This window comes from Vitis vinifera, chromosome 13, assembly GCF_030704535.1.
Source record: "Vitis vinifera cultivar Pinot Noir 40024 chromosome 13, ASM3070453v1".
NCBI classification, from domain to species: domain Eukaryota; kingdom Viridiplantae; phylum Streptophyta; class Magnoliopsida; order Vitales; family Vitaceae; genus Vitis; species Vitis vinifera.
Window position 1 is genome coordinate 10,694,978 of NC_081817.1, and position 24,255 is coordinate 10,719,232.

Genomic DNA, 24,255 nt, shown 5'->3' on the forward strand with positions numbered 1-24,255 from the left:
GATTTTATGATTGTATTTGGTTACAAGAAAATAGTAAAAAATAAAAATAAAGAACACTAAAAAACCTTTTTTTTTTTTCATATTTGATTTATCATACAAAATATAAAAAACTAAATATAATTAGATTTATTTAAAAATATATATATATATACTGTAAATTATTTAATATTTACATAAGGCCATATAAATAAAATAAATTCAAATTATTAAATAAAAATTAATTTATTAATTTTAAATTTATTTTTCTCCTTTTTTTCTCAATTTTTTTTTCTCTAGATAGATAGCTAGATAGATCTTTTAATAACATATGGATTTAAAGTAAAATTAAAGAAAATTTATCAAGAAAAATTGAATACAAAATCGTAAAAGTTTGAGCCTTTGCTCTCCTTATTGCCTTGATGTGACCATATAAAAAAAAAATTGGCAAGTGGGAGAGGTGGGAAGAGATGGAATACTTGTAAAGGCACGTGTGAAAGGAAGGAAGGGAGGCACACGTGCCACGCCCGCCATCAGACGACCCCAAACCCTATCTCCCCCTTCGTGTCTCTAGGCTCTCCAGGACACTCTCTTTCATCGCTTTCGTGCCCTAATCAACCTCTCATTCCAAACCCTAACCCTAATCTAACTCTAACTCCCAATTCATGAAAATTCACGCCCATTCACCTGCGATTCCTCTCTCCACCCTGGAATCTCTTTGATGCTATCCTTCACACGCAAGCCCTAGATATTCCCCAGCCATGGAGGGCTCTGCGGACGATCTCGGAGCCCCTGAGTCCTGGGAGGTCGCTGATTTGGACGAGAGCATGAGCAGATTGATGCTCTCCTCTTCATCCTCCAAGAAAGATTCCTCTTCCTCTTCCTCTCTCGATGCCTCGGTACCAGCTTCAGCTTCTGCTTCTGCTCCGGCTTTGTCGTCTTCGTCGGTGCCGGTTGGTTCCGGGATGATTTCTGAGGACTCTGTCAACCAAGTGGATCAGTTTCTTCGTGAGGCTCTGCAGAATCCGCGTGAGCGGCTGTCAAGTGAGTTGCCACGCTCTAGGTTTTGTTTTTCTCGGGTTTAACTAAAAAAGTTTCTGTTGAAGGCTTTTTTTTCTTGGTAATATGCTGCTTTTTTTTTGGTAGTATGTTGCTCTCTGGTGATAATTTAGGTTTTTGGTTTGGTTTTATTGTGTGCTTGTTGTGTATAACAGAGCAATTTGGTTTGGTACGTTCACGCTGGTTATATTGTTGTGCTGTATGAATTGGATAGCTCTTGACTTTGGTCTGAACATTTTTTTAATCAGTTTGCTTGATATGCTAATCTTTAATGTTGATTGACTTGTTTATCTTAAGAAGGTGCAAATTTAATTAGATAGATGCTAGATTCTTGATGCATTACATTATGTTAACATGATTTGGTAGGTTTAATCTGGGAAAAATGTTGGATTTTCTTGATATTTTTATGGGTCACATGTGACCTTTTTAGATTGTTATTGAGAACAAAAAGGTGAGGTGTAAAATGGTCTCCAACTAAGGCAATTGTACATAGGGTGGGGGAAAGATTGAATACCATAGCCAATTGATGTTTTCAAGTGGTTCAATCTAGAAGTGGGATGAAAGAAGAGCTGTCAGAGTAGTATGTTTTTCCTTTGGCTACCTTGAGATTGCCTCTATCTATCAATGCAAAGAAAAATGAAATGAGACCAAGATGGGCATACTCAATTAAGGTATGAAGTAACTTGCTTAAAAGTTAGCTTATATGTGGAGGTAAAATGATAAAATAAAGGAAGTGGAATTGCAAAGGAAAAAACCATTGATAATTTAGAGAATTTCAAGGGTAAGTGTGTTTGTCTAAGTGATTTGTGGAGGAGGATCAAAAGATGACCATAGAAAGAAAACTTCAAGTTTCATGCAAGATTCTTCTTGATTCTTTAAATCTGTACTCTCCTCTCATGTTGTTCAATTTTCCACTTAGATTCAGGTTCTTGCCATCCTCATGGCTGATCCTTTTTTCTACTTGAGACCCTATTCAAATTGTGGCATGCTCACTTGAGAGGCTATACATGAGAATGGTGACAAGACTCCGACAATTTTCGACACAATGGACCAAGTTCCACCTAACAATTGGAGTTATTACTTGTTTTTGTTCCAATGTATTCAGGTTTGATTCATACTAGAATTCTGGCTAGCTTTCTAATCTTTCCAACCAGTCGAGGTTAGTGCTTATCAAAAGATAGGTCCCATTACTAATAGGCCAAAAATGTCGTGGAAAGGTGATAATGATTTACCAGCATTCTTTTGTGGAAGGTAGGCTTGCAAATGAAGTTGTAGACTGAAGGATAAAAAGTTCCAACAGTGGGGTCATTTGTAAGTTGAACATTGAAAAGGCATACAATCATTTCAATTAGGATTTCTTGATTGTGGTCATGGAAAAGATAGCTTTTGGTCTAAAGTAGGTTTGACACATGAGATGGTGCATTTCCATGAGAAATTTCTCTATCCTTGTTTATAAACTTACCTTGGTTTTTTCCACAGCTCTAGGGATTGAGGCATGGAGACCCTCTTTCACCTTACTTATTCATTTTGGCTATGAAGTCACTTAGTTAGATACCAATGAGGGCTTCATTGGGGCTTCAAGGCAGGCATAAGAGGAGGAGAGGGGCTTGAATTGACCATCTTCTATTTGTTGATGATACCTTAATCTTCTACAACACTATTCAAGAGCATATGAAATATCTTACTTGGACTTTTATGTGGTTTGAGGCAATATCAAGTTTGAGAATCAATTTGGAGAAAAGCAAACTAATTTCAATTGGGGAACTTGCTTTGTTATGGTAGGGAAACAACCCTCTACGTACTTGGGGCTTACATTGGGAACTCCTTGAAAGTCAATGAGGGTTGAGGAGAGATTTTAGAGAAGGCTAGTTGTATGGAAGAGACAATACCTCTTAAAAGGAGGAGGCTCACTTTGATTAAAAGTATGTTATATAGACTACCTATTTGTTTCATGTCTCTATTTGTCATTACTAGAAGGGTGGGCTTAAGTTCGAGTCACGTCTTTGTTTGCCATTACAGTAAGGATAAGCTTAAGATCCAATTGACCAACTTCATGATTGGGAACCTTTTTTTAATAAATAAGTGTATATTCAAAGCATCGAAAAAACTTCATATTTGGGAACTTGAAGGTGGCAATTTCTATATAGAATGAGTTAGAAGGTGGCAATTTCTATGTTAAATATTTTCACTCCTCCAAGTTAGAAGGGAGACCTTTCCTATAAGTACAGTTTGAAATCCTTGGGCGCTTATGATGGTGGGTTTACATGACGAAGTATTTTGATGTTAGATTAGCTCAAAAGTAGGGAATGGATCATATGGATTAGATGTTTTATGTGCAAAGATGATAAAAAATCACAATGTCCTTCATTGTCCTAAGGTAAGTATTTTTGTGACATTTGATTTTTTTGTTATTTGGAGTGACTTGGGTGATGCATTCTACAATTAAAGAAAACCTTCTCAGCTGGCATGGATCTTCCATAAGAAAGAAATGGAAAAGGCTTGGAGGATTGCCCACTATGTGTTTTGTTTCTATGGAAGGAAAGAAACATGAGATCTTTTGACAACATTGAATGGTTAAACCAGGCAATTTTGAGTTAAGAGTGCATATACTTTATCATTCATTAACCATGATAGACATTGTTGATAGGCTTAGTGCCAAGTAAGGAGAGGAAGCTTGTTATTTGTCTTTTCTCTTCCTTTATTTGCCTATTGATGCCTATTGTATACATTGTATATGCCTTGGTGTGCCATCTTCTGCTTAGGCATTGTTAATATATATTCTTTGTTACCTGGAGCTCCTTGGTTATCAAGACCCAAAAGGTGGAAATAAGAGCCTTATACGAATATTTTCCAATTATGGGATATTTGTTATAAAAAATTTAGCACTGCTTTGCCTTCAAATAATGACTAGAGAGGCACACAATCTAAAATATCTTAACTCTCGCTCTTTTGTGAATCCATCAAAGGAAATTGTCATTAAATAAGTTATACCCTTGTAGACAAGCTGAAGAATCAGACTTTTGCTGGAGGTCAAAAGAAATTGGGTGGTGGAATGAATGATCAGTTTCCCTGGTAGTCAAGCACAAATATTTGATACTTGATTGCTTTGTTAGGTCTTCAAATATGGAGCATGTCATTGGTTCTAGCCACTATCCACATGAGTGCCTGCTTAAGCATCGTCAGTGCAAGAGCTTCAACTTTGGCCCCAACTTGCAAGTGGGATGCCCTTCTCTTAAGTGAGATTGCTTACCAACCGTTGTAAGGTTGAAGTAGCCATTGGAGCCACATCCTCAACTGTGCAAGCTAGCATAGAATTATTATAACAACCATGAGAGATAAAAGCCAAACATTCATCACGACTATAGTTAATAGCATAGAATTATTATAACAACCATGAGAGATAAAAGCCAAACATTCACCACAACTATAGTTAACAACTTTGGTTTGACTTACCTTTTGAGGTGGAATGTTGAAGAAAATTCAGTTTAGTGTTCAGCAACATCTTCAATTTACTATGCAACAACCCCAATAATATTCTCTAAAATAGTTTGTGAACTTGGCATTCCTATTTGAAATATTAGTCTTATACAATCCATGCAAGTGAACACATTTGGGGAAAAATTTTAAGTTTAGCAATGTGGATAGTATCTGATGTTTATGAGCAAAGAATGAAATTCACATTTTTAAGAACCGGTCAATCACCATGTATATGGTATCAAAACACCTAAATATTCTTGGTAGTCCTAAGACGAACTGCACACTTAAGATTTACCCAAGGAGGATGTTGTATGGGCAAAGGTGTGTAAAGAAATGTATTCCAGGAGATAAGGCCAGACAATATCTTGCTTTTAGCTAGGTCAATACAAATGATCATCCGCCATAGTAACTGTTTTATCCTATCCAAAATGAACTGCTGCTAATTCCCAAATCACTTGTTTTCTATGTGAAATTTTAGGCACATACAACCTAGTTCCTTTGAAGAGATAGATGTCATGGTTTGGAAACTCGGATAGCATGCTTACCATCCAGCGAAAGAAGGGTGGCAATTTTAATGAGTAACCAAATGCAATCACCTATATCCTGCTTAATGCATATGCTGCTTTATTTGCAATTCCAGCCTTATGCTTCAAAAACAAAAGAATATTCTAGTTTAAAAAGGAATTCATTTGACAAGCTGATAATTCAACTTCTTTTTCAACCAAATTATTAACATTACTAAACTGTCCATACCAACAATATGAAAATTTGTACTATTTACACATTCTTCCCCCAAATTGATACAACATACAATTCGATCTTATTAGTACTGACATGAGGAGATTTTTTTATGGACCTAAAAGATTCTTATAATGGGATAATCTTGGATTCTTAGTGAGCCCAAAGCAGGAAGAGAACCAGGTTAGCTAAACTCTGAATGCAAGCTAGCCAGAGCAAATCCTTTATGGCAAACTTGGGCCTAAGCTAACAGAAAACTAGATAATAAAAAGGTGGGTTTAGATCCTTTTCTGTTGTTATGCAAGGATCAAAGACAAGGAAACTCAGATGGATGTGCCATCTCCAGCATAACAGCAGTCCCATAGATACCTAATTTCGATTCTCAAGTATTGAGCAGGGATATGCATAATTTGTGGCCTTCCTCAAATAATTTTTATTTATTTATTTATTTTATAGGTAAATTTTTGTCTCCATAGGGACTTGAACCTGAAACCTCACACAATCCCTCCACAACCCTTTACCACTTGAGCCAGGCCTCAAGGGCTCTCTCAAGGAAACCTAAATTGATGAGGGCCAATGCCACTCATGCCATTAAGGTCATCAACCTTCATACATCTAGCAAACACTTTTGTCTAGCCCATGCCAGTAATATGACCATTACTAAACTGCCCCTGCTGATTTTTTTTCTTTTTTCTATTCTTTTTTTCCCATTTGTTTCATAAGTCTTCAAAGGGTTCTTCCAATGTTGTTTCCCATCAGAGGGCTTGGGATTTTTTGTACAAACATTTACTAGGTCAAGCTCTTCTTTTGAACTCTTAATACATACTTGATATTGATAGATGCTACTCTTGCAATTGGTACTGCTTCTACTTATATGGCCCTAACTGCATTATTTACTATAAAATCATATTTTTTAAACTATCATGTTTACTAATAGATAGGTTTATAATTGAGTGTGGGCTCCTACTATTGTTCTTCTTTTTGTTCTTGTTAATAGTACTATAACTACTATAATCATTAGTCTTCATAACTATGATCTCTATGTGATTTTAGATGCATGTGTAAAGTTTAGAGTAAACATTTGTTGTTTCTCTACCATCATAATAGTTGCCATTATTTAAATGCGATACATGTGTAAGATTGTAATATTTGAGTGTGTATTGCTGTTATCCTTTCTATTCATATAACTAAAGATTTATAATCTATTTTGTTCAGTTCTAAGGATGGAGCAAGACATCGAGAAGTTCATTCATGATCCTACTCAACAGCAACTAGAGTTTCAACAGTTGCCTACCTCCTATCTACGGTTGGCTGCGCACCGTGTGGCTCAGCATTACTCACTGCAGTCAATGGTTTTATTGGACAATAATTTACCTGATGGATCTGGTTCCAAAATTATTGTTCGCAAAACTTCTGAGTGTCGGCTTCCTCTGATTCGCCTGGCAGACATCCCTGTAAGCTTACCACCAGAAGATGGTGGTGTCATTAAGGTTGCAATCAAACAGAGGCCTCAGAAACGATCGCAAAATGTCAGTTGTGCAAATTCACATTCTTTTAAGGCAAATAATTCCAAAAGTGTAGAAGAACGAAAAGAGGAGTATAACAGAGCTCGTGCACGGATATTTAACTCTAGTAGTTTTAGTGGTACTGGTGGGGGGAAACCTGAATGTGAACCAAGGATGCAGGATACTTTCCAGCATGGTTCTGTGAGTTTACCGAAAATGGAAGAAAAACCTGTTGCTGGAAGTTCTGATGTCAATATTTGCAGGGGTTTGGTTGATTCTTCTACAAGTAGCAATAGATCAGCTAGAAGTAGGGCAGAAAAGGAGCCAATTGGTAGGTACAAACCAAATAATAGGGTGGCTATCTTTCGGGACCGTGAGATTGACCGTAAGGATCCTGATTATGACAGGAGCTATGATAGGTATGCTGTTAACTCTTATTTGTCCATTTCTTATCTTTATTTAATTATTTTTTGGCTTTTTTTTTTCAAAAAAAAAAAAAAATTTTGTATTATTGAATATATGGGTGTGGATGAAGCTGATTCATGAAGAACAATTTGTAGTTAATCGCATTAGGTAGAATTAAGGCCTTGTTGTGTTCTTTCTTTCTTTTTTCCCCCTCTTTTTGAATGTCTGGCTTTTCATTGATGTGATACCCATCAACATATTGGCCATGATCTTGTAGGCAAATATAATTGTATGCTCCACAATACTAAATTACTAATATAATTATTGTTTCAATTAGAGGGTGTTTGTTTTTTTTAACTTTTTGCTGAAAGCAATTTGCTTTTAGACTTTAGGTTGTTTGTTTTTCTACTTTTTCACGACTTATGATAAATTTTTGGCTGAATAGAAAAAGTAACATGTTGGTTTTTCTTTATCTTTTAATGTTTAATAGAAATAAAATATTACAAAAACAAACAACCTGATAATAATATTAAACACTATTTAATTTTAAGTTCTACTTAGAATTAAGGGGAAAAAAAAACACTACCTTAGTCTTTCTTATATGATGTTTTTATTATCCTTTTATCATTCTCCAATCTGGATGTGACTCTTGCACATCCCATGTATTTTGGTTTCATCCAAATGATGCTTTTTGTTTTTTCTGTTTTTAAATGTACTTTTACTTGCAGAATGCAGAATATTTGACAGAGATTTTTCTCAACTTCACATGCACACCGCCAATAGTCTTGTGTATTTTTTTTTTCAATAAAAAAAAAATATTCATAAAAAATATGAGATTACAAGAGAAGAAAAAAAAATCGATTACAATAAAAAAATCAATTGTTGGGCAAGTGGTATTTTCCTTTGATTGCCCCCTTTCTTTGTCCTTTTCACTTCGTTCCCTTTGTATACTTATAGTGTACTTTAGCAAGCTTAAGCCTTTCTGTTTTGTACCAACCTTTTCTATATTATATATATTCTGGTTGCTTATCCAAAAAAAAAAAGGTAGGGAGGAATGTCACTGAAAGCTATGGTAGTAGAGGTCCAAAAAGATGAATAGAAATAGACTAGATCTCCCATATCATCTTTGAAGTCCTCCACTTGTCCTCAAGGATCCTTGCATTTCTTTCTTGCCTCACTATCCAAATCAATGTAAGATATGTGATTTTCTATAGAACTTTGCCTCCAGTTGTGCTCCCCAAACACATAAAGAAGTGGTCAGCATGCCAGTGATTCTTCCAGGAGGAACCCAACTTAATCTGGCTACTCTGAATAGCTTCTATCATAATTCCAAAGTCGTTGGACAATTTAAAAAATGGTGATCTATCGATTCTCCGCTGTCTATACAAAAGTGCAATGATCTAGACTATGGGCTTTGAAAGGTCTTCTTACCAATACAGTCAACTTACAAAGCCAAATATCTCCTTCTTATCCCAACCCAGCCAAGTTATTCCAGACATGTACAGACAGAAAGACATACATGCTTATGCAGATAAATATTGTTTTCCTATGTATGTGCAAAGATTTGATCTTGGATATGGGTTCATTGATGGAGTGAACCCCAGAAAGCCTATTGAACTACAATACTGAATTTCTATAAATTGATCAGCTCATAGGCAAGGACACCAAGCTTGGCTATTTCCCCAACTCCTGGACCATGTACTGCACCATCAACTTTGGCATTACATGAGATCATGATAGCACCATTTGATCCCAACCATTTTGGTTTATGCTTCACAGCATGTGCAGCACACACATGCACACCCACATTCATTACACTGTTATTTGCTGGTTGCGAAAATTTAATACTGATGGTCAAATTTAAAAAATACTGTTGTTTCATGTCATTGAAGTGCTAACCTAAAAATAATAAATATTATTTATTCTTTTATAGTAATCTAAAAATGTTACACTAAAATGTTTATTTTTTCAGGTACCTGCAAAGATTTGATCCTGGATTTGGGTTCAATGGAGGACCTTACACTATACAGCCTATGTACACTCCTGCAGTGAACTACAATACTGAATTCCCACAACTTGGATCAGCTCATAGGCCTCAAATTTCTACTGAACACCAACCTCGGCCACTTCCCCAACATTTATCTGGTCCATGGCCTGCACCATCAACTCCTACAGGAATTGGGTATGGTCATCCAGAGACCATGATGTCACCATTTAATCCCAATCATGTTGGTGCACGCTCCACATCTACCCTATATCTTCCTTCTTCTCAGTATCCTTGTCAACGTCCTGGAATGCCTTTCATCCATCCTCATGAACATGTTCACCAACCTTTTTCACAGGTATGGAAAATTTTGAATATCTTTCCCTTCTTAATATCATTAAAGATTAAGGGCCCTGCTGAGTTGCTTGTAGAGGTGAGGACCTTTATTTTTAGTATTTCTACTCCTTTCTTGAAAGTATATCTTACTTTAAAATGTACCAAATGGTTAAACTGGCCTGCATTTTTCCTTAAAAATTCTCTTTGTAATATCAAACATTGATGAAATCAAAAGAAAGTGCTTAAAAAAATTGAGGATGAGAAACTTGAGTTGGTTACAGATGAGTACCTCCCACTCCCAAAACCCCCTCTACTTAATGAGTTTTCTCCAGCAGACCATGCATTCAATAGTCAAATGATGAATATACTTTTAATTTTACTTATAAAAAAAAATAGTCAAATGATGAATATTGAATAATTGATATAAATTGAAGATATGTAACCAGAAAGGGAATGCTTTTCATGACATTGTAGGAATGGTTTTATTTTTCAATTTTGAATATACTTTCTACATAATTTGGTCAGTTTTTCTCCACTTAGTTATTTTACATGCCAAATCTCGCTTAATGGTTATTTTGTTGCATGTCTTTATGCAGTCTCATCAACAGCAACCTGATACAAGTTTTGGATTAGCCCGGCCCCGGTAAGGGGCATGGGCCATGCCTGCACCCTGCCAGCTGAAACTCAAGCTTGAAATATGACAGCCTGCTACAATGATATCTGTGGTGGTGTATGTCATCTCATTTTGGCAGGAGTGCAGGCATAGAAAACCGAGGTGGACTGGAGTGACACATCAATCTCATGGATGTCCTCTATCATCCATTCGATGAGCCCCTCGGTTCAATATGAGGCTTCTTGCATCTTCAATGCTGAAGCTCACTGGGATTGCAGTCCCATTGTTTGGACAAGCTATTTAGAAGCTTGTTATTTCACTGACGATGATGAAGAATGAAAATTGGAAAAGAATTAGCAGAGCTGGACATGTGCAGCATTGGTTCAGATGGAGGTATGTATGACCCTTTGTTTTTAAAGCAATTACATTCTCTGTTAATATATATATTCAACTAGGCTTCTAGTATCCTATTCCAAAATGAAAGCACAATAAGTTTGTTTAGGATTTGTTGCAACAGTGTCGTATAGAGAGAGCCCAAGGGAAAATATCAGTCAGTATTGTTGTTGGCGGGGAAAGATATGGTGCACAGCCGATTCCTTTGAAGAAGGCTCTGATCTGATCATCACTCTCCATGCTTTAGTAGAACATTTTCTGTGCTGAAATAATTAAAGTGAACCACATATATTTGTACCATATGAAACACCTGGTTTGATCTGTAATTTTCTGTTTGGGTTTTTTTTGTTACTATCGATAATCTGTTTAAACACCTTACTTAACCTATAATGCACTGCAGCTTCTGGGGTAGCGGTCTATGGTGGTCGTAAAGCTCTCGGTCCAGAGTGAGAGTGGGAGTTATGGTGTGTAGTAAGTTGATGGTGGCTCGTTCAGTACTGCCCTGTTGCTTGTCTAGTGATGTTTTGATATTCACCATGTTTGTGGGCAGGGTAGCCACTGTCATGTAGTATCTTGTTCATTTGTTTTCTAAAGAAAGGTCCAAAGGCACAAAGCTTTGTATGTAAAGGGGGTGGGGTCCATAATGAGGATGGATGACGAGGGAAGGCATTGATCCATTTGGAGATGGCTTGCACTTGCAGAGATCAGAGAGAAGATGCTTCTTGTCTTTGGCCGAAGGCACCCTCACCCATAACGCAGCATTGGCAGTTGCTACTAAGCCAACTACAGGTTTATTCACAATTACGGTCTCTCTCTCTCTCTCTCTCTCCATAATTTCTCTAAAGTCTAATAAAATTCCTATCAATCAAAGCACCTATTTCCATTGATCAAACGCTAAATTTTCTACTGAACAATTTAGATTTATTGGGTCAATCGGTCCAATGGTATTAAAATTATAATTAAAGGTCAATGGAATTTCAATTTTTTTTTTCTGAAAATATTCAAATTTTAGTTTATAGAAATTGTTCATTTTTGGAAATCTTAAAAAATAAGATTAATATTTTAAAATTTGGCTATTTTGAAAATTATTCAAGAATTCAAATTAATAAATTTTTTAAAAAATTAGGAAAAGTTACTTTTAAATTTAAAGGAGGGTCATGGAGATGTATTATAATTTGAGATGTCACAGAACGATAGTTTTTATAATTTATGAAAAAAATAATTTAGGATATAGACAATTAATTTTTGAAGTAAAATATCTATTTACCTGTCATATATATATATATATATATATATATATATATATATATCTTTAATGGGTTGGAATATTTTGCTTGCTAATAATGATGTTGGTGCGATTTGACTTACATTGGAACATTCGGAAAAATCTTAGATAATGTAATAAGGATTGCCAAAAAAACACATCCAAAATTCATTGATTGAGAAGGTAGAGCGTGATTTTATGCCACATTGAGCAGGTATTGGCGGACTCTGACTCTACAACCAATCCGGAAGACCGGGGTTGTTGCGTTTATTATTAGGTGTCCTATTTCGACTGTGTTAGGCATTTTATATATTTAAGACACCTGTCCTCTTAAAACAGATGACTCACGTTTTATGTGGATTTGTTTTTTGGTGTTTTGCTAATCATTATTTAAAAACTAATAATTTGTGAATTTCTTAGTTTAAATGAAGTTTTTCATATATATTTATTATTCAAAAAATTAATTTATTTTAAATAATTTTAAAATATTTTATGATGATTACAAATATGTAAATAATTATTTTATCACAATTATCTTTTATTTCTTTATCATTCATTGTTTAAACTACAAATATTTTAAAATAAATTAAATGAGAATAAAGATAATCACTAATAAATATTTTAAAATAAATTTAATTTTACTAATATTCATATAGTTTTTACATGAATAGGTTAGAGACAGAGGTTAGGGATTGTTACGAGTGCCTGCTCTGGTTCTTATGAGTAGAATAAGAGGAGTTTCAATATTAGGAAAGGGATAAAATTGACTATTTAGGTTCTTAACAAAGGAGGTCCGGACGTGGGAAAGCAACAGTAAATAACAAGTGGACGTCAGCGGTGAATGCATTTACATTCATTGTAATATATTCTTATTCCCTTTGGGTGGTATACAAAGGTGGTTTATCTCGAGAGATGGATAAGGTAGCATGTCTAACTAATTGAGGAATTGCGACTACTTAGTCAAATCCATTCCCATATAAGACTAATGTCCGGAGATGGCTTGTGACTTGTATGGGTGGCAAGATGAAACTGACCATGCTCAACTTCGATCTAGTAGGGCATGTCTTTCTTCGTTCAATGCTTTGCCGGTCAAACATTTAATATAGGCTGATGTCTTATAGTACAAGGGAGAAATAGGGGACTATAGGCTTACTTAAGAAAAAGATAATGCTTCCGACAACTGATTCAATTCCTTCAACAAAGAGGGCATTTGGCCTAACAGTGGATTCTTCCATTCTATGTGCGAGGAGGCCTAGCCTATTTGAACTTTGGATGCGAGAAAGTCTTGTTTTAGGGTATTCTCCAACAGTCAGAGCATATTTTGATTCAATTGCGCTAACAGCTCCAATAGTTCGGTGGTAATGCCGATAACTCTTCTTACATGAATTGCTTTAGGAAGTTGCAATTATTGTCTTAATTTATTTTTTATTTTGTAATTTTATTTTTGAAATTTAATTAAACAACAATAGAATAAGATATGTTTATCTTAATTTGTTTTTCATTCATTTAACCTTCAATTATTATTATTTTAAAATTTTGAAAATTTGAAATTTGAAATTTGAATTTTTTTTAAATTTAATTAAATAACAACTATATAAGACATTTTTATATTATTTTATTTATTTATATTAATTAACGTTAGATTATTATTATTATTTTTTATTTTATAAGTTTTAAATTTTTATTTTTGAAATTTAAGTAAATAACAATTGTTTAGGACATGTACAAATTTGTAAATCATGAATTTATGTACTTTTTTTTTTCATTTTTTGTTTGTTTTTTCATACCAAATTATTAGAAAATTTATTTGCATACATGCATAAATGCCAAATACATATTTCATCTTTTTTTATATATATATACAAGACAATTATACTTGAATGTATAAAATATTTTCATATTTTTATTAACATCCATAAAAACATACAAATACATTCATAATAGGTAGACTTGTATAAACATGGTACAACAAGCATAAATACCTTATACATTTAATACAAATGTCTCATATATATGTGAAAATAAAAATAAAAAATTGTATTTGACATTTATATGTGTATAAACAATGTTTCTAATAGTATAAAAAACAAACAAAAAAAGAAAAAAAATGTAAATATATTTGCAATAGATAGATTTGTACAAGCCTTGTACATTTAGTTCAAATACCTTGTACATTTAGTACAAATGTCCTATATACATTATGAGAATGTAATATATATATATTGGGCATTTATGCATGTGTCAACAATATTTCTAATGAAAAATAAATCATAAGTTGAATATATATATATATATATATATATATATATATATATATATATATATATATATATAAAGATGTATGAATGATAAAGGGTATTTTTGTCCAAAAAAAATGCAAGATATGTACTCTTTAGAGCCATTATCAACCTCATCTCCCCCTTAAATGTAATTATCCCCTAAATAAACTCTCACAAGAAAGAAAGAGAAGCTATGTTTACATGTTGAGAACATGAGTCTGTATGTAAATGAATACAGGGATAAAATTCTTAGCTTTTTGGTATCAATTGAAAAGGCATCACTACATAAAAACATATGTTCACTTGTAGAGAACAGAAGTGCATCATCTTTTTTTTATTGAAGGTTTATTTTGAACTATATAGATTGATTAAAAGGATATAAGTGGATATAGCAAGATGATAAGGTCGCTTAAAAAAGCATCCACAAACACTTCACTATTTATTTATATAAACACTTTCAAAACACTCTAAATCTACTAGGTTTGTTCCACATGCAAGTCACGTGGATAGTTAGATAATAAAGGTAATGTTATATTATTTTTTAAATTATTAATAAAAATATGAAAAAAATAATTTAGTAAAAGATGAAACAAAATTTTTAATTTTTAAGTATTTATGTTTAAAAATATATTGTAACATTGTGACAACTCTATGTATATGTTTATTCTGTAATAAAAAAATTTAGATATATATCAAATAAAAAATAATTAATTTTCATTAAATTAATTCATCATAATTGATTTTTTTTTATTTAATAAATAAGCATATGTTATTATTTGTGGAAGCCTATAGTGATGAGTGTTGATGCAAAGCCAACTGGAGTCAGATCCGTCTAGTTTCGCTGAAGTCAGACGGACTTCTTCCCTACTTCGTGCCTCTTGAAGATTCCGTCTAGCTGTACTGGAGCCAGACAGGCTTCTTTCCTGCACAAAAGGATCTTCGGATGAGTGGTCCAAGCACACCTCTTTGAAGCTTAAGTCAAACAATAATAGCTCTAACTATTTTGTGGGAGAAAGTGAGCATATGTGCGTGTGTACCTTGCTCGTGCTTTTTGGAGAGTTTATATAGACCTGAGGACACCGCCACTATAGTGTTGACTGTGCACTCTGACCCTCCCTATACTAATGATTGTCCTTAGGGTGGCTGGACAATCATTTTAGTTAAGGGCGGTTGGTAGGTGTCATCTACTAACGTGCCAAGATCTCGGATCATGCATCTATCTGTCCATTTAGCCTATCAATGTTTGGAATTATGTGCAACAATTAATTGACATGGACTTGTGGGCTAAATGGAGTCTTGTCGACCGCTTGGATCTCAGGCGTGATTGATCACGTAGGCCAAAGGTCTTAAAGACTCGATTGGACAATCCTTTCTGTCTAGGGGTTCAGCATGTTGATTTCATTTAGCCTTGTGTGAGACTCTCATTTTTGGTGCCAGATGGAGCTTATCTTAGCTTGGATGGAATGATCTCGGATAGGTTACATACTTATCCTAGATGACCAAGAGGTCTTGAGCTTGAAAGGGACTTGTGGAGAGGATCCCCTCACAATGCCCCCTTAACTCGTTTACCTGTGTTCGAACGAGTAGCTGACGGGCAGAGGTAGAATGGGTTATCTATCTTCTTAGGTTGCTTGGGTGCTTTGGAACACGTGTCACTTGAAGTGGCAATGATGGGTTGCATCCATCGAGGTTGACTATCAGACGGCGCGCCTTTTCGGGATGTGTTTCCAGGCGGCTTGTCTTTTGGGATTCCTAAGGTTTTTGGTTCCTATAAATAAAGGGCCCCCACACTCCTTATATTACTTTTTGGCTCTTACCGCTTTGGATCTTTCTCTTCCCCGCTTCTGCAACTTAGCCCCTAATGCACTTGTCATCGGTCGTTCTTTGCCTTTCTCGCTGCCATTCTCAAGCCTGTTTCAAGCGGATTTTCTCTCGCTAAAGAGTGTTCACCTTTAACTCTGGTAAGCTTCTTATTGTTTTCCATTTTTTTTTACTGTTCTTTTTGGGACTGCACCGGCGATTGTTGAGTTTAGACAGAAAATGGACGTCGTGGCATCTAGATTCTAGGGCTTTCTTGTGTTTTCGCTTTGGAGAAGATGACTGTATCAATTGTTTGATCTAGGGTTTTTCAAATTTCCCTTTTTGCTTTTTCATTATCAATATCTTCAAGGGTCGGTTCAGGCGTTTTGTCTTGCCACCGTCGTGTTGGCACGATGGGGACGATTCTCTTTCCAATTATTGGTTAAGAGGCTTGCTCTGCAAGTTTCATTAGATGGTCTGTTTAGACTCGGACTTTTGATTTGTCTAGGTTTCTTGTTGTACAGTTGAGGCATCGTTGAACGACGGATGGGTCGTGTGACCGATTTTAATAACTGCATTGTCCCGTGTAGGTTTCCATGCGACCCAAAGCTACTTAGCATTCAACAATAGGAGGTGTTGCTTCCACTAGCGAAAGTGGTAGGCCCCATAAAAGTGGCTGGAAGGACACTAGAGCCAGGCGCCTTAAATTGGAGCGTCCAGTTGATCTCCTGTTCGAACAAGAATTCTGGGCACGCTTTCATATCCCGAACGGAATCTCTATCCATCTAGTAGATGGCGAGGCTATATCCTTTGAAAAACAGCCCCACAATGCGACGTACTTTAGCAAGGAATAATTTGTTGCGAGGCTCCGTGATTAGAGCCAAAATATGTGCTCTAATGGCACATATTCGATATGATTTGTGCACCAAAGGACATTCAAATCACCCAACTTGACCTAAATTGATGCTAAGGCCCTAGCCATGAGTTTAATTTGTACTTTGGAGACTTATCTCACGGTCAAGGGAAGAAAATGGTGCAAGTTGAATCACTTTAGATTTTAAAAGATCAATAAAGGGTTAAATGAGGAAATAAGTGAGTCAGGACTCATGGACCATGAGGAAAGCCAAGACGAGGATATCATGAGTTTGGAAGATGAGAAATGACCATTATGGAGTAAGAAAGAAGGCAAGAAAACATGGAAAATGAGGTATGAAGCAAGATTCAGCTGCATGGAAATTTAGAAAAAATAAATCTGATGGTAATATATGCTTCAAGGTTGAGGACAAATTTGGAGCACTTTCCAGAGTCCATTTTATACATACTATATATCGTTCCAAAGCTCGGAAAGTTAGGAGTCCAACGCTTCAAACAGTGTGCAAATCGGAGCTAAAATGAAGAAGTTATGACCATTTGAAAACAATTGCACAAAGTTGAAGGGTCATTTCGAAATGATTTCGAAATTCAACTTATGAATTCGAAATCCACTTCGAAATGACACCAATTTCGAATTCACCCACTGCCACTTTGATGTTTTACCTCCTCTACCTAGGGAATTTCATCTAGGTCACTCCATCCACCCTAAATAGACCCCACACGACTACAAATCACCATTTTATTAATTTTTTTAAATCATTTTAGGGAATTTTTTTTTGTAATAAGTGGCCAATGAGAGTGTGCCATATGTTAGGTAATTGATGATATTATATAAACTCTCTTAGTTCTAGGTTTTAAGGATCTTGGACATTGAAGGTGGAAGAAGATGAGAACTTTGGTTTTTTTTTTCTTCTCTATTAACTATATTGTTTTAGGTTCTTTTGATTTAAATTTTATAGATTTTTACCCTATTATGGATTGTGAATGTGACATCACCCCCATGAGAGGCTAAGAGCCAACTTGGGGCTTGAAGCATGAAAGCCTAAGGGTTAGGAAACCTATAGGAACAATGGGTAAATTATTATAACAATGAAATTAATTATTGGTTGGGTGACAATTTATCATTTTTTTTATCCTATCCTTATGAGTTACTTTAGGGAATGATACGGTAGGTTATTACTCGATATTAGTGACTCTTGGTAATTCTTGATCATTAGTTATCCTTGTCTTCTTTATTGTTATTTGCCCCAAAACAAAGCTATAAGGAGTAGGAAGGGTTAAAAAGTCAAATCTTAAATTGGTAATCAATCTCATTCATTTGATGGTAATAGGAATCTATTTTTAAAAGGAAAAATTAGGTTTAGGATGCAATTTTGAGTTATAGAAATCAACTTGATAAAAAACGGCCAATGATCCCAAAACCCTAAGATCTTATTATTTAAAAGACCATTGTTTTCTCTAATTTCTATACCCTAGGTTGGATTGTGGAAAGCCCCAAACTCGAATCAATCGAATTTAAAATCAATATTCATTTGTTATTAATTTAATTTCTTTTACTTAGTTTCACATTATTCACATATTGTTTTTCACTTTAGGATTTAAACAAAAACAATTCATTTATTCTAGTATTGAAAATTTCCATAAGCCATCCCTTGAGGACGATACCCGAAATACTACAAAAGCCGTAGTGACTCTTTCTCTAGTTTTTATTGACTAGAGTTGCTATGTAAATAAGGATAAGTATTTTGGTACAACAAAGAATTTTGGTCAAGAAATTGGTGTTGCTGTCGAGGATTGGCAATCGTCATAACTAGGATATAATGCATTACTTTGTTTTAATTCTTTTATTTTTTTCTTTATATATATATTTCTTATATTTTATGCTTGGTTGGGAAAGAGATCTTTTAGGTAGAATTCAAAGAACAACTGAGGAATCTCAACCAAATATGGAGGGCACTGAAGGATCCAACAACAATAACAACAGGCCACAACTACCTATGCAGAACCAAAGAACTATGAGAGAGTTTCTAAATCCTCCCAAGTTGAGCACACCATCGTGTTTTATGCTACCTCCAAATCAAGATCATGTTACCATTCGACCTCAAGTGACATCTCAACTACCCATTTTTAAGGGGACGAAAAATGAAAACCCGTACTCTCACATCAAGGAATTTGAGGACACCGGTTCAATTTTTCGAGAAGCCAACACTCCTTTGGACATCTTCCGCATGAAGTTATTCCCCTTGTCATTGAAGGATGAAGCTAAAACTTGGTTAAATAGTATTAGACCTTATGGTATCGGAAATTGGGGTGATCTACAATCAGTGTTTTTGCAAAAATTCTTTCCAACACATAGGACTAGTGAATTGAAAAATGAGATCTCAAATTTCAAGGCTATGGAAGATGAGAAATTTTTTTGCATGTTGGTAAAGATTTAGGGAGATGGTTGCAACATGCCCCAATCACGGATTTGACAACTAGACGCTAGTATCATATTTCTATGAAGGCATGTCACCACCAATGAAACAACTTCTCGAGACTATGTGGAAGAGATTTCATGAATAAAAACCCTGATGAAGCATTTCAATTCCTTGATTGTGTTGTTGAGGTATCTAGAAATTGGGAAGAACCAATCGTCAAGGAAACACCTAGATATAGAACAATGAACATGGCAAGAGCTAGTGGAGTGTATACCTTACCAAAGGCTTTAGATGTCCAAGCAAAGTTTGCAACCATTATGAGAAGGTTGGATGATTTGGAAGCTAAGAAAGTTCAAGAGGTACAAATAGTCAATGAGGGAATAACTCAATCGTGCTTGATACGTAAGTCTATGGAACATGGTGTGCAATCTTGTCCCACTCTACCTGTAGTGCAAGACATGTTTTCGAAGCAAGCCAATGCCTTAGAGATATACAAGCATAATTCCAGCAATTCTCCATATTCCAACACTTATAGTCCGGGTTGGAGGAATCATCCAAATCTATCATGGAGATGAGGTAAGAATGGCCAGTTTTAGCAGCAAGGAAACCAATTTCAGGGTAATCAGATTAATGGGCAGCAAGGTTTTCAACCACAAGGTATGCCATCTCAAAATTTTCAATAGCAACATTAAACGTCATCATCTAACTCAATCCTGGAAGATATGATGAGAGAGTTTATACAGAAGCAAGACAAGTGTAATGAGGATCAAAAAAGGATAAATGCTCAAACATCTCAAGAACTAGTAAATATTCGAACCACTTTGAGCCAATTTGCTGCAGGTTTATCTAAAGAGAAAGGAAAGTTCCCGGCTCAACCACAGAAAAATTCGAGAGAAGTAAATGAAGTTTCTGAAGTGAAAAAGGAATATTGCAATACAATTATCACACTCAGAAATGGGAAAGAATATGAAGGGCCCAAGTTATCGATAAGTGAAGATATTCCTACTAGAGATGAACCAACCGTGGAGAAAAATGCTAGAAATGAGAAAGAGTATGAAATATATGAGGAAGTCATTGTGAGCAAAGATAAAAGAAGTGTTTCCAATCATTTGTCTTTCCCTTTAGCTATGCAGAGAAACAAAGTGGGGGATAAGACTTTGGAGATTTTGGAAGTTTTGAAGCAAGTGAAGATCAACATTCCACTCCTTGATATGATCAAGAAAGTGTCTGCTTATGCAAAGTTCCTCAAGGACTTATGCACTATGAAGAGAAGGATTAAATTAAGCAAGAAAGCATTCCTCACTGAACAAGTCAGTGCCATCATTGAGAATAAGGCAATGGTGAAGTACAAAGATCCAGGTTGTGCTACCATCTTAGTCCAGATTGGAGACTCATTCGTGGAAAGGGCTTTGTTAGATTTGGGAGCTAGTGTAATTTTTCTTCCATATTCAATCTATAAGCAATTGGGATTGGGTGAGCTTAAGGCTACTACCATTACACTCTCTTTAGCAGATCATTCGATTAAAGTACCCAGAGAAGTAGTCAAAGATGTTTTGGTGCAAGTTGAAAAGTTCTACTGCCCAGTGGACTTTGTGGTATTAGATATAGAACCGTTGAAAAAATGTGTGAATTATGTTCCAATTATTCTTGGGAGACCCTTTCTTGCTACAACCAATGCTCTCATTAACTGTTGAAATGGGAACATGACAGTGGAAATGAATGTCTTCAATTTATGCAAGCAACCGATGGACCATGATGATGTGGAGGATGAGGAAGCATGCCTTATAGAGGCCTTGGTGCAAGAATACATAGAAAAGTTAATGGAAGAAAATATAGATGAATTTTTCTCTATAATTGTTAAGAAAGAACGTGTTGAAGTTGCTACAAAGTGGAAAGAAAAATGTATCATTCAATCTTTGAACAGTGTTGAGAATGATGAAGAAAGTAAAAAGGGGGAGGTTGAGATAAAAAAACCAGAGTTAAAGCCCCTACCACATGGTTTAAAGTATGTTTATTTAGAGGCAAATGAAGAAAAACCTATGGTCATTTCAGCTACATTAACTGAAGAGCAGGAAATCAAACTTTTGAAGGTGCTTAAAGAGAATGAAAGAGCAATTGGTTGGTCCATTTCAAATTTGAAAGGGAAAATCCCTTGATTTGCACGCATCATATTTATTTGGAAGAGAATGCAAAACCAGTAAGGTAGCCACAAAGAAGGCTAAATCCCCTTATGCAAGATGTAGTCAGAAATAAGGTATTGAAGCTTTTAGATGCAAGTATTATTTATCTTATCTCTTACAGTAGTTGGGTTGGGTGAGCCCCACTCAAGTAGTACCTAAGAAAAGCGGGATAACTATGGTGAACAATGATGAAGGAGAGCTCATTCTTACAAGGTTGACTATAGGTTGGCGAGTATGCATTGATTTTAGGAAGTTGAATGCAATCACCAAGAAAGATCATTTTCCATTATCTTTCTTAGATCAGGTTTTGGAGAGGGTAGTTGGTCGCAACTATTATTGCTTCTTGGATGGCTATTCAGGCTATTTTCAAATTGCCATTGCATTGGAGGATTAGATGAAAACCACATTCACATGCCCATTTATCACCTATGCTTATGGGCGCATGCCTTTTGGTCTTTGTAATGCGCTAACCACATTTCAAAGGTGTATGCTCAGTCTCTTCAATGACATGGTAGAGAGAATCATGGAAGTTTTCATGGATGATTTGACAGTTTATGGGAAGACCTTTAATGATTGTCTCTTAAATTTGAAAAAAGTTTTGAAAAGGTGCATTAAGAAGGACTTGGTCCTAAATTGGGAGAAATGTCACTTCATGGAAACCTTAGGGGTAGTACTTGGTCATATCATCTTTAGAGAGGGCATTCAGGTAGATCCAACAAAAATTGAGCTAATCTCAAAGCTACCTTTGTCTACTACTATTAAAAAGGTGAGACAATTTTTGGGGCATGCAGGTTTTTATAGGAGGTTCATATAGGAGTTCTAAAAAATCTCTCAATCTCTTTGTGCTTTATTGCTTAAGGATGCAGAATTCATATGGACTAAAGCATGTCAAGAAAGCTTTTGAGAGGCTAGAGTCAATTCTCACTACTGCACCAATTGTAAGACCTCCTAATTGGTCTCTTCCATTTTAGCTTATGTGTGATGCTAGTGACTATGTAATGGGAGCTATACTGGGTCAAAGGGAGGAAGAAAAACCATATGTGGTGTACTATGCTAGTAAGACCCTTAATGATGCTCAGAAAACTACACAACTATTGAAAAAGAGCTCCTTTCAGTGGTGTTCACACTTGATAAATTCAGGAGCTACTTTTTGGGAACTTTAATAGTAATTTTTACTGATCATTTGACTTTGAAATATCTACTCAACAAAAAGGATGCCAAAGCAAGACTTATCAGATGGATCTTTCTTCTTCAAGAATTTAACATTCAAATCAAGGATAAGCAAGGGGTAGAGAATGTGGTTGCTAATCATCTCTCCCGAGTTAAAGTAGAGTCACATTTCGAGAAAGCACAGATTAATGATGAGTTTCCTAATGATGCACTTTGTGCAATGGAGAAGTTGCCTTGGTTCGCAAATATAGTCAACTACTTGGCAACCAAAGAGCTTCCCTTAGAATGGAACATGGAGATGAAGAAGAATTTTCTTTCGCGGGAAAAACATTATGCTTGGGATGATCCATATTTGTATAAGTTTTGCCCGGATCAAATTATTTGGAGATGTGTTCTAGAGAATGAACAACAAGGCATATTGCAAATATGCCATGAGGGAGCTTGTGGAGGTCATTTTGCTCTGAGGAAGACTTCAACAAAAATTCTACAGAGTGGATTCTATTGGCCAACTATGTTCAAGGATTTTAACACTCATTGCAAAAGTTGTCCATAATGTCAACAACTGGGGAAAATCAACACAAGGTATCAAATGCCACAAAATTATATTTGTGTTGTTGAGGTCTTTGATTGTTGAGGCCTTGACTTTATGAGACCATTCCCTCATTCTTTTGGTAATCTCTATATTTTGGTGGGAGTGGATTATGTCTCTAAATGGGTAGAAATAATGGCACGCAAGAGCAATGATCACAAAGTGGTGCTCAAATTTTTAAAGAAGAATATTTTCTCTAGGTTTGGCATTTCGAGAGCAATCATTAGTGATGGAGGTTAACATTTTTGTAACAAACCCTTTTCCACTCTTTTGTAGAAATATGGAGTGAGGCATAAAGTGTCCACCCCATATCACCCTCAAACAAATAGGCAAGCTGAGCTAGCAAATCGGGAGATTAAGATAATCCTCACCAAAATAGTCAATGCTACTAGAAAAAATTGGTCTACCAAGTTGAGTGATGCACTTTGGGCATATAGAACAACCTATAAAACTGTTCTTGACATGTCACCGTATCAGACTGTTTATGGTAAAGCATGTCATTTGCCTGTAGAACTCGAACATTGTGCATATTGGGCTATAAAGAAGATGAACTTTGATTCGGATCAAGTTAGAGCTAAAAGGAAATATGATCTGAATGAACTTGAGGCATATCAAAATGAGAGTTATGAATGCTTACATAAAGCAAGGGAAAAACACAAATTCTACCATGGCAAGCTTATTTTTTGAAGGGATTTCAAGCAAGGTGAAAGGTGTTGTTGTATGACTCCAAGCTTCACATTTTTCCAGGAAAGCTTAGGTCAAGGTGGAATGGCCCTTATGTAGTAAAGGAAGTCTTCCCTTATAGCACTGCGACCATTCGAAATCTGAGAACTAGTAATGAATTCAAAGTTAATGGTCAACACTTAAAGCATTTTATTGAAAGATTTGGGACACAAGAGGAGAATCTCTATTTTCTTTATGGGGATGTTCAAAAGGGTTGAAGTATTTTCTAAAAATCTAGTAGGTAAAAATTAGATTTAGGTAAAACTTTTATTTATTTAATTTTTCTTTTATTTGGTTTTATTTTATTTTATTTTATTTATTTATTTTCCTTTGTTTAGTTTTACATTTTCAATTAGTCATTAGCAATATGGTTAGCATTTTTTTTAGTTGTTTTTAACTTACTAATGAGTTTATGAGTTGTAGCAACTTAGCTTGCAAACATCCAAGTGATATAGGTAAATGCGAACTTCA

The 24,255-nt window shown here is 35.3% G+C and overlaps 1 protein-coding gene across 6 annotated transcripts; it reads left to right on the forward strand.

The window, feature by feature from the left end:
• Positions 1-427: 427 nt before the first annotated feature.
• LOC100255059 (uncharacterized) lies at positions 428-11,378 on the forward strand. 6 transcript variants are annotated; one of them, XR_009467331.1, is made up of 6 exons: positions 444-1,020; positions 6,466-7,174; positions 9,133-9,502; positions 10,077-10,486; positions 10,611-10,799; positions 10,887-11,378. XR_009467331.1 is itself a non-coding variant. In XM_059741634.1 (4 exons), the coding sequence occupies exons 1-4, from the start codon at positions 738-740 to the stop codon at positions 10,125-10,127; spliced, it is 1,413 nt and encodes a 470-aa protein (XP_059597617.1). In that variant the 5' UTR covers positions 444-737; the 3' UTR covers positions 10,128-10,897. The 6 variants fall into 6 exon arrangements, 2 of the variants coding, with proteins under 2 accessions (XP_059597617.1, XP_059597616.1); XR_009467330.1 differs by having other exon boundaries at positions 428-1,020; positions 10,611-10,897; XR_009467333.1 differs by lacking the exon at positions 10,611-10,799.
• The last annotated feature ends 12,877 nt before the right edge of the window (positions 11,379-24,255 follow it).

Bases quoted from the DNA above. Each gene is read 5' to 3' on its own strand.
- LOC100255059 (XM_059741633.1), top strand. From the start codon at position 738: ATGGAGGGCTCTGCGGACGATCTCGGAGCCCCTGAGTCCTGGGAGGTC. The intron at 1,021-6,465 runs GTGAGTTGCCAC...TATTTTGTTCAG, and splicing joins TCCGCGTGAGCGGCTGTCAA to TTCTAAGGATGGAGCAAGAC. The intron at 7,175-9,132 runs GTATGCTGTTAA...TTATTTTTTCAG, and splicing joins TATGACAGGAGCTATGATAG to GTACCTGCAAAGATTTGATC.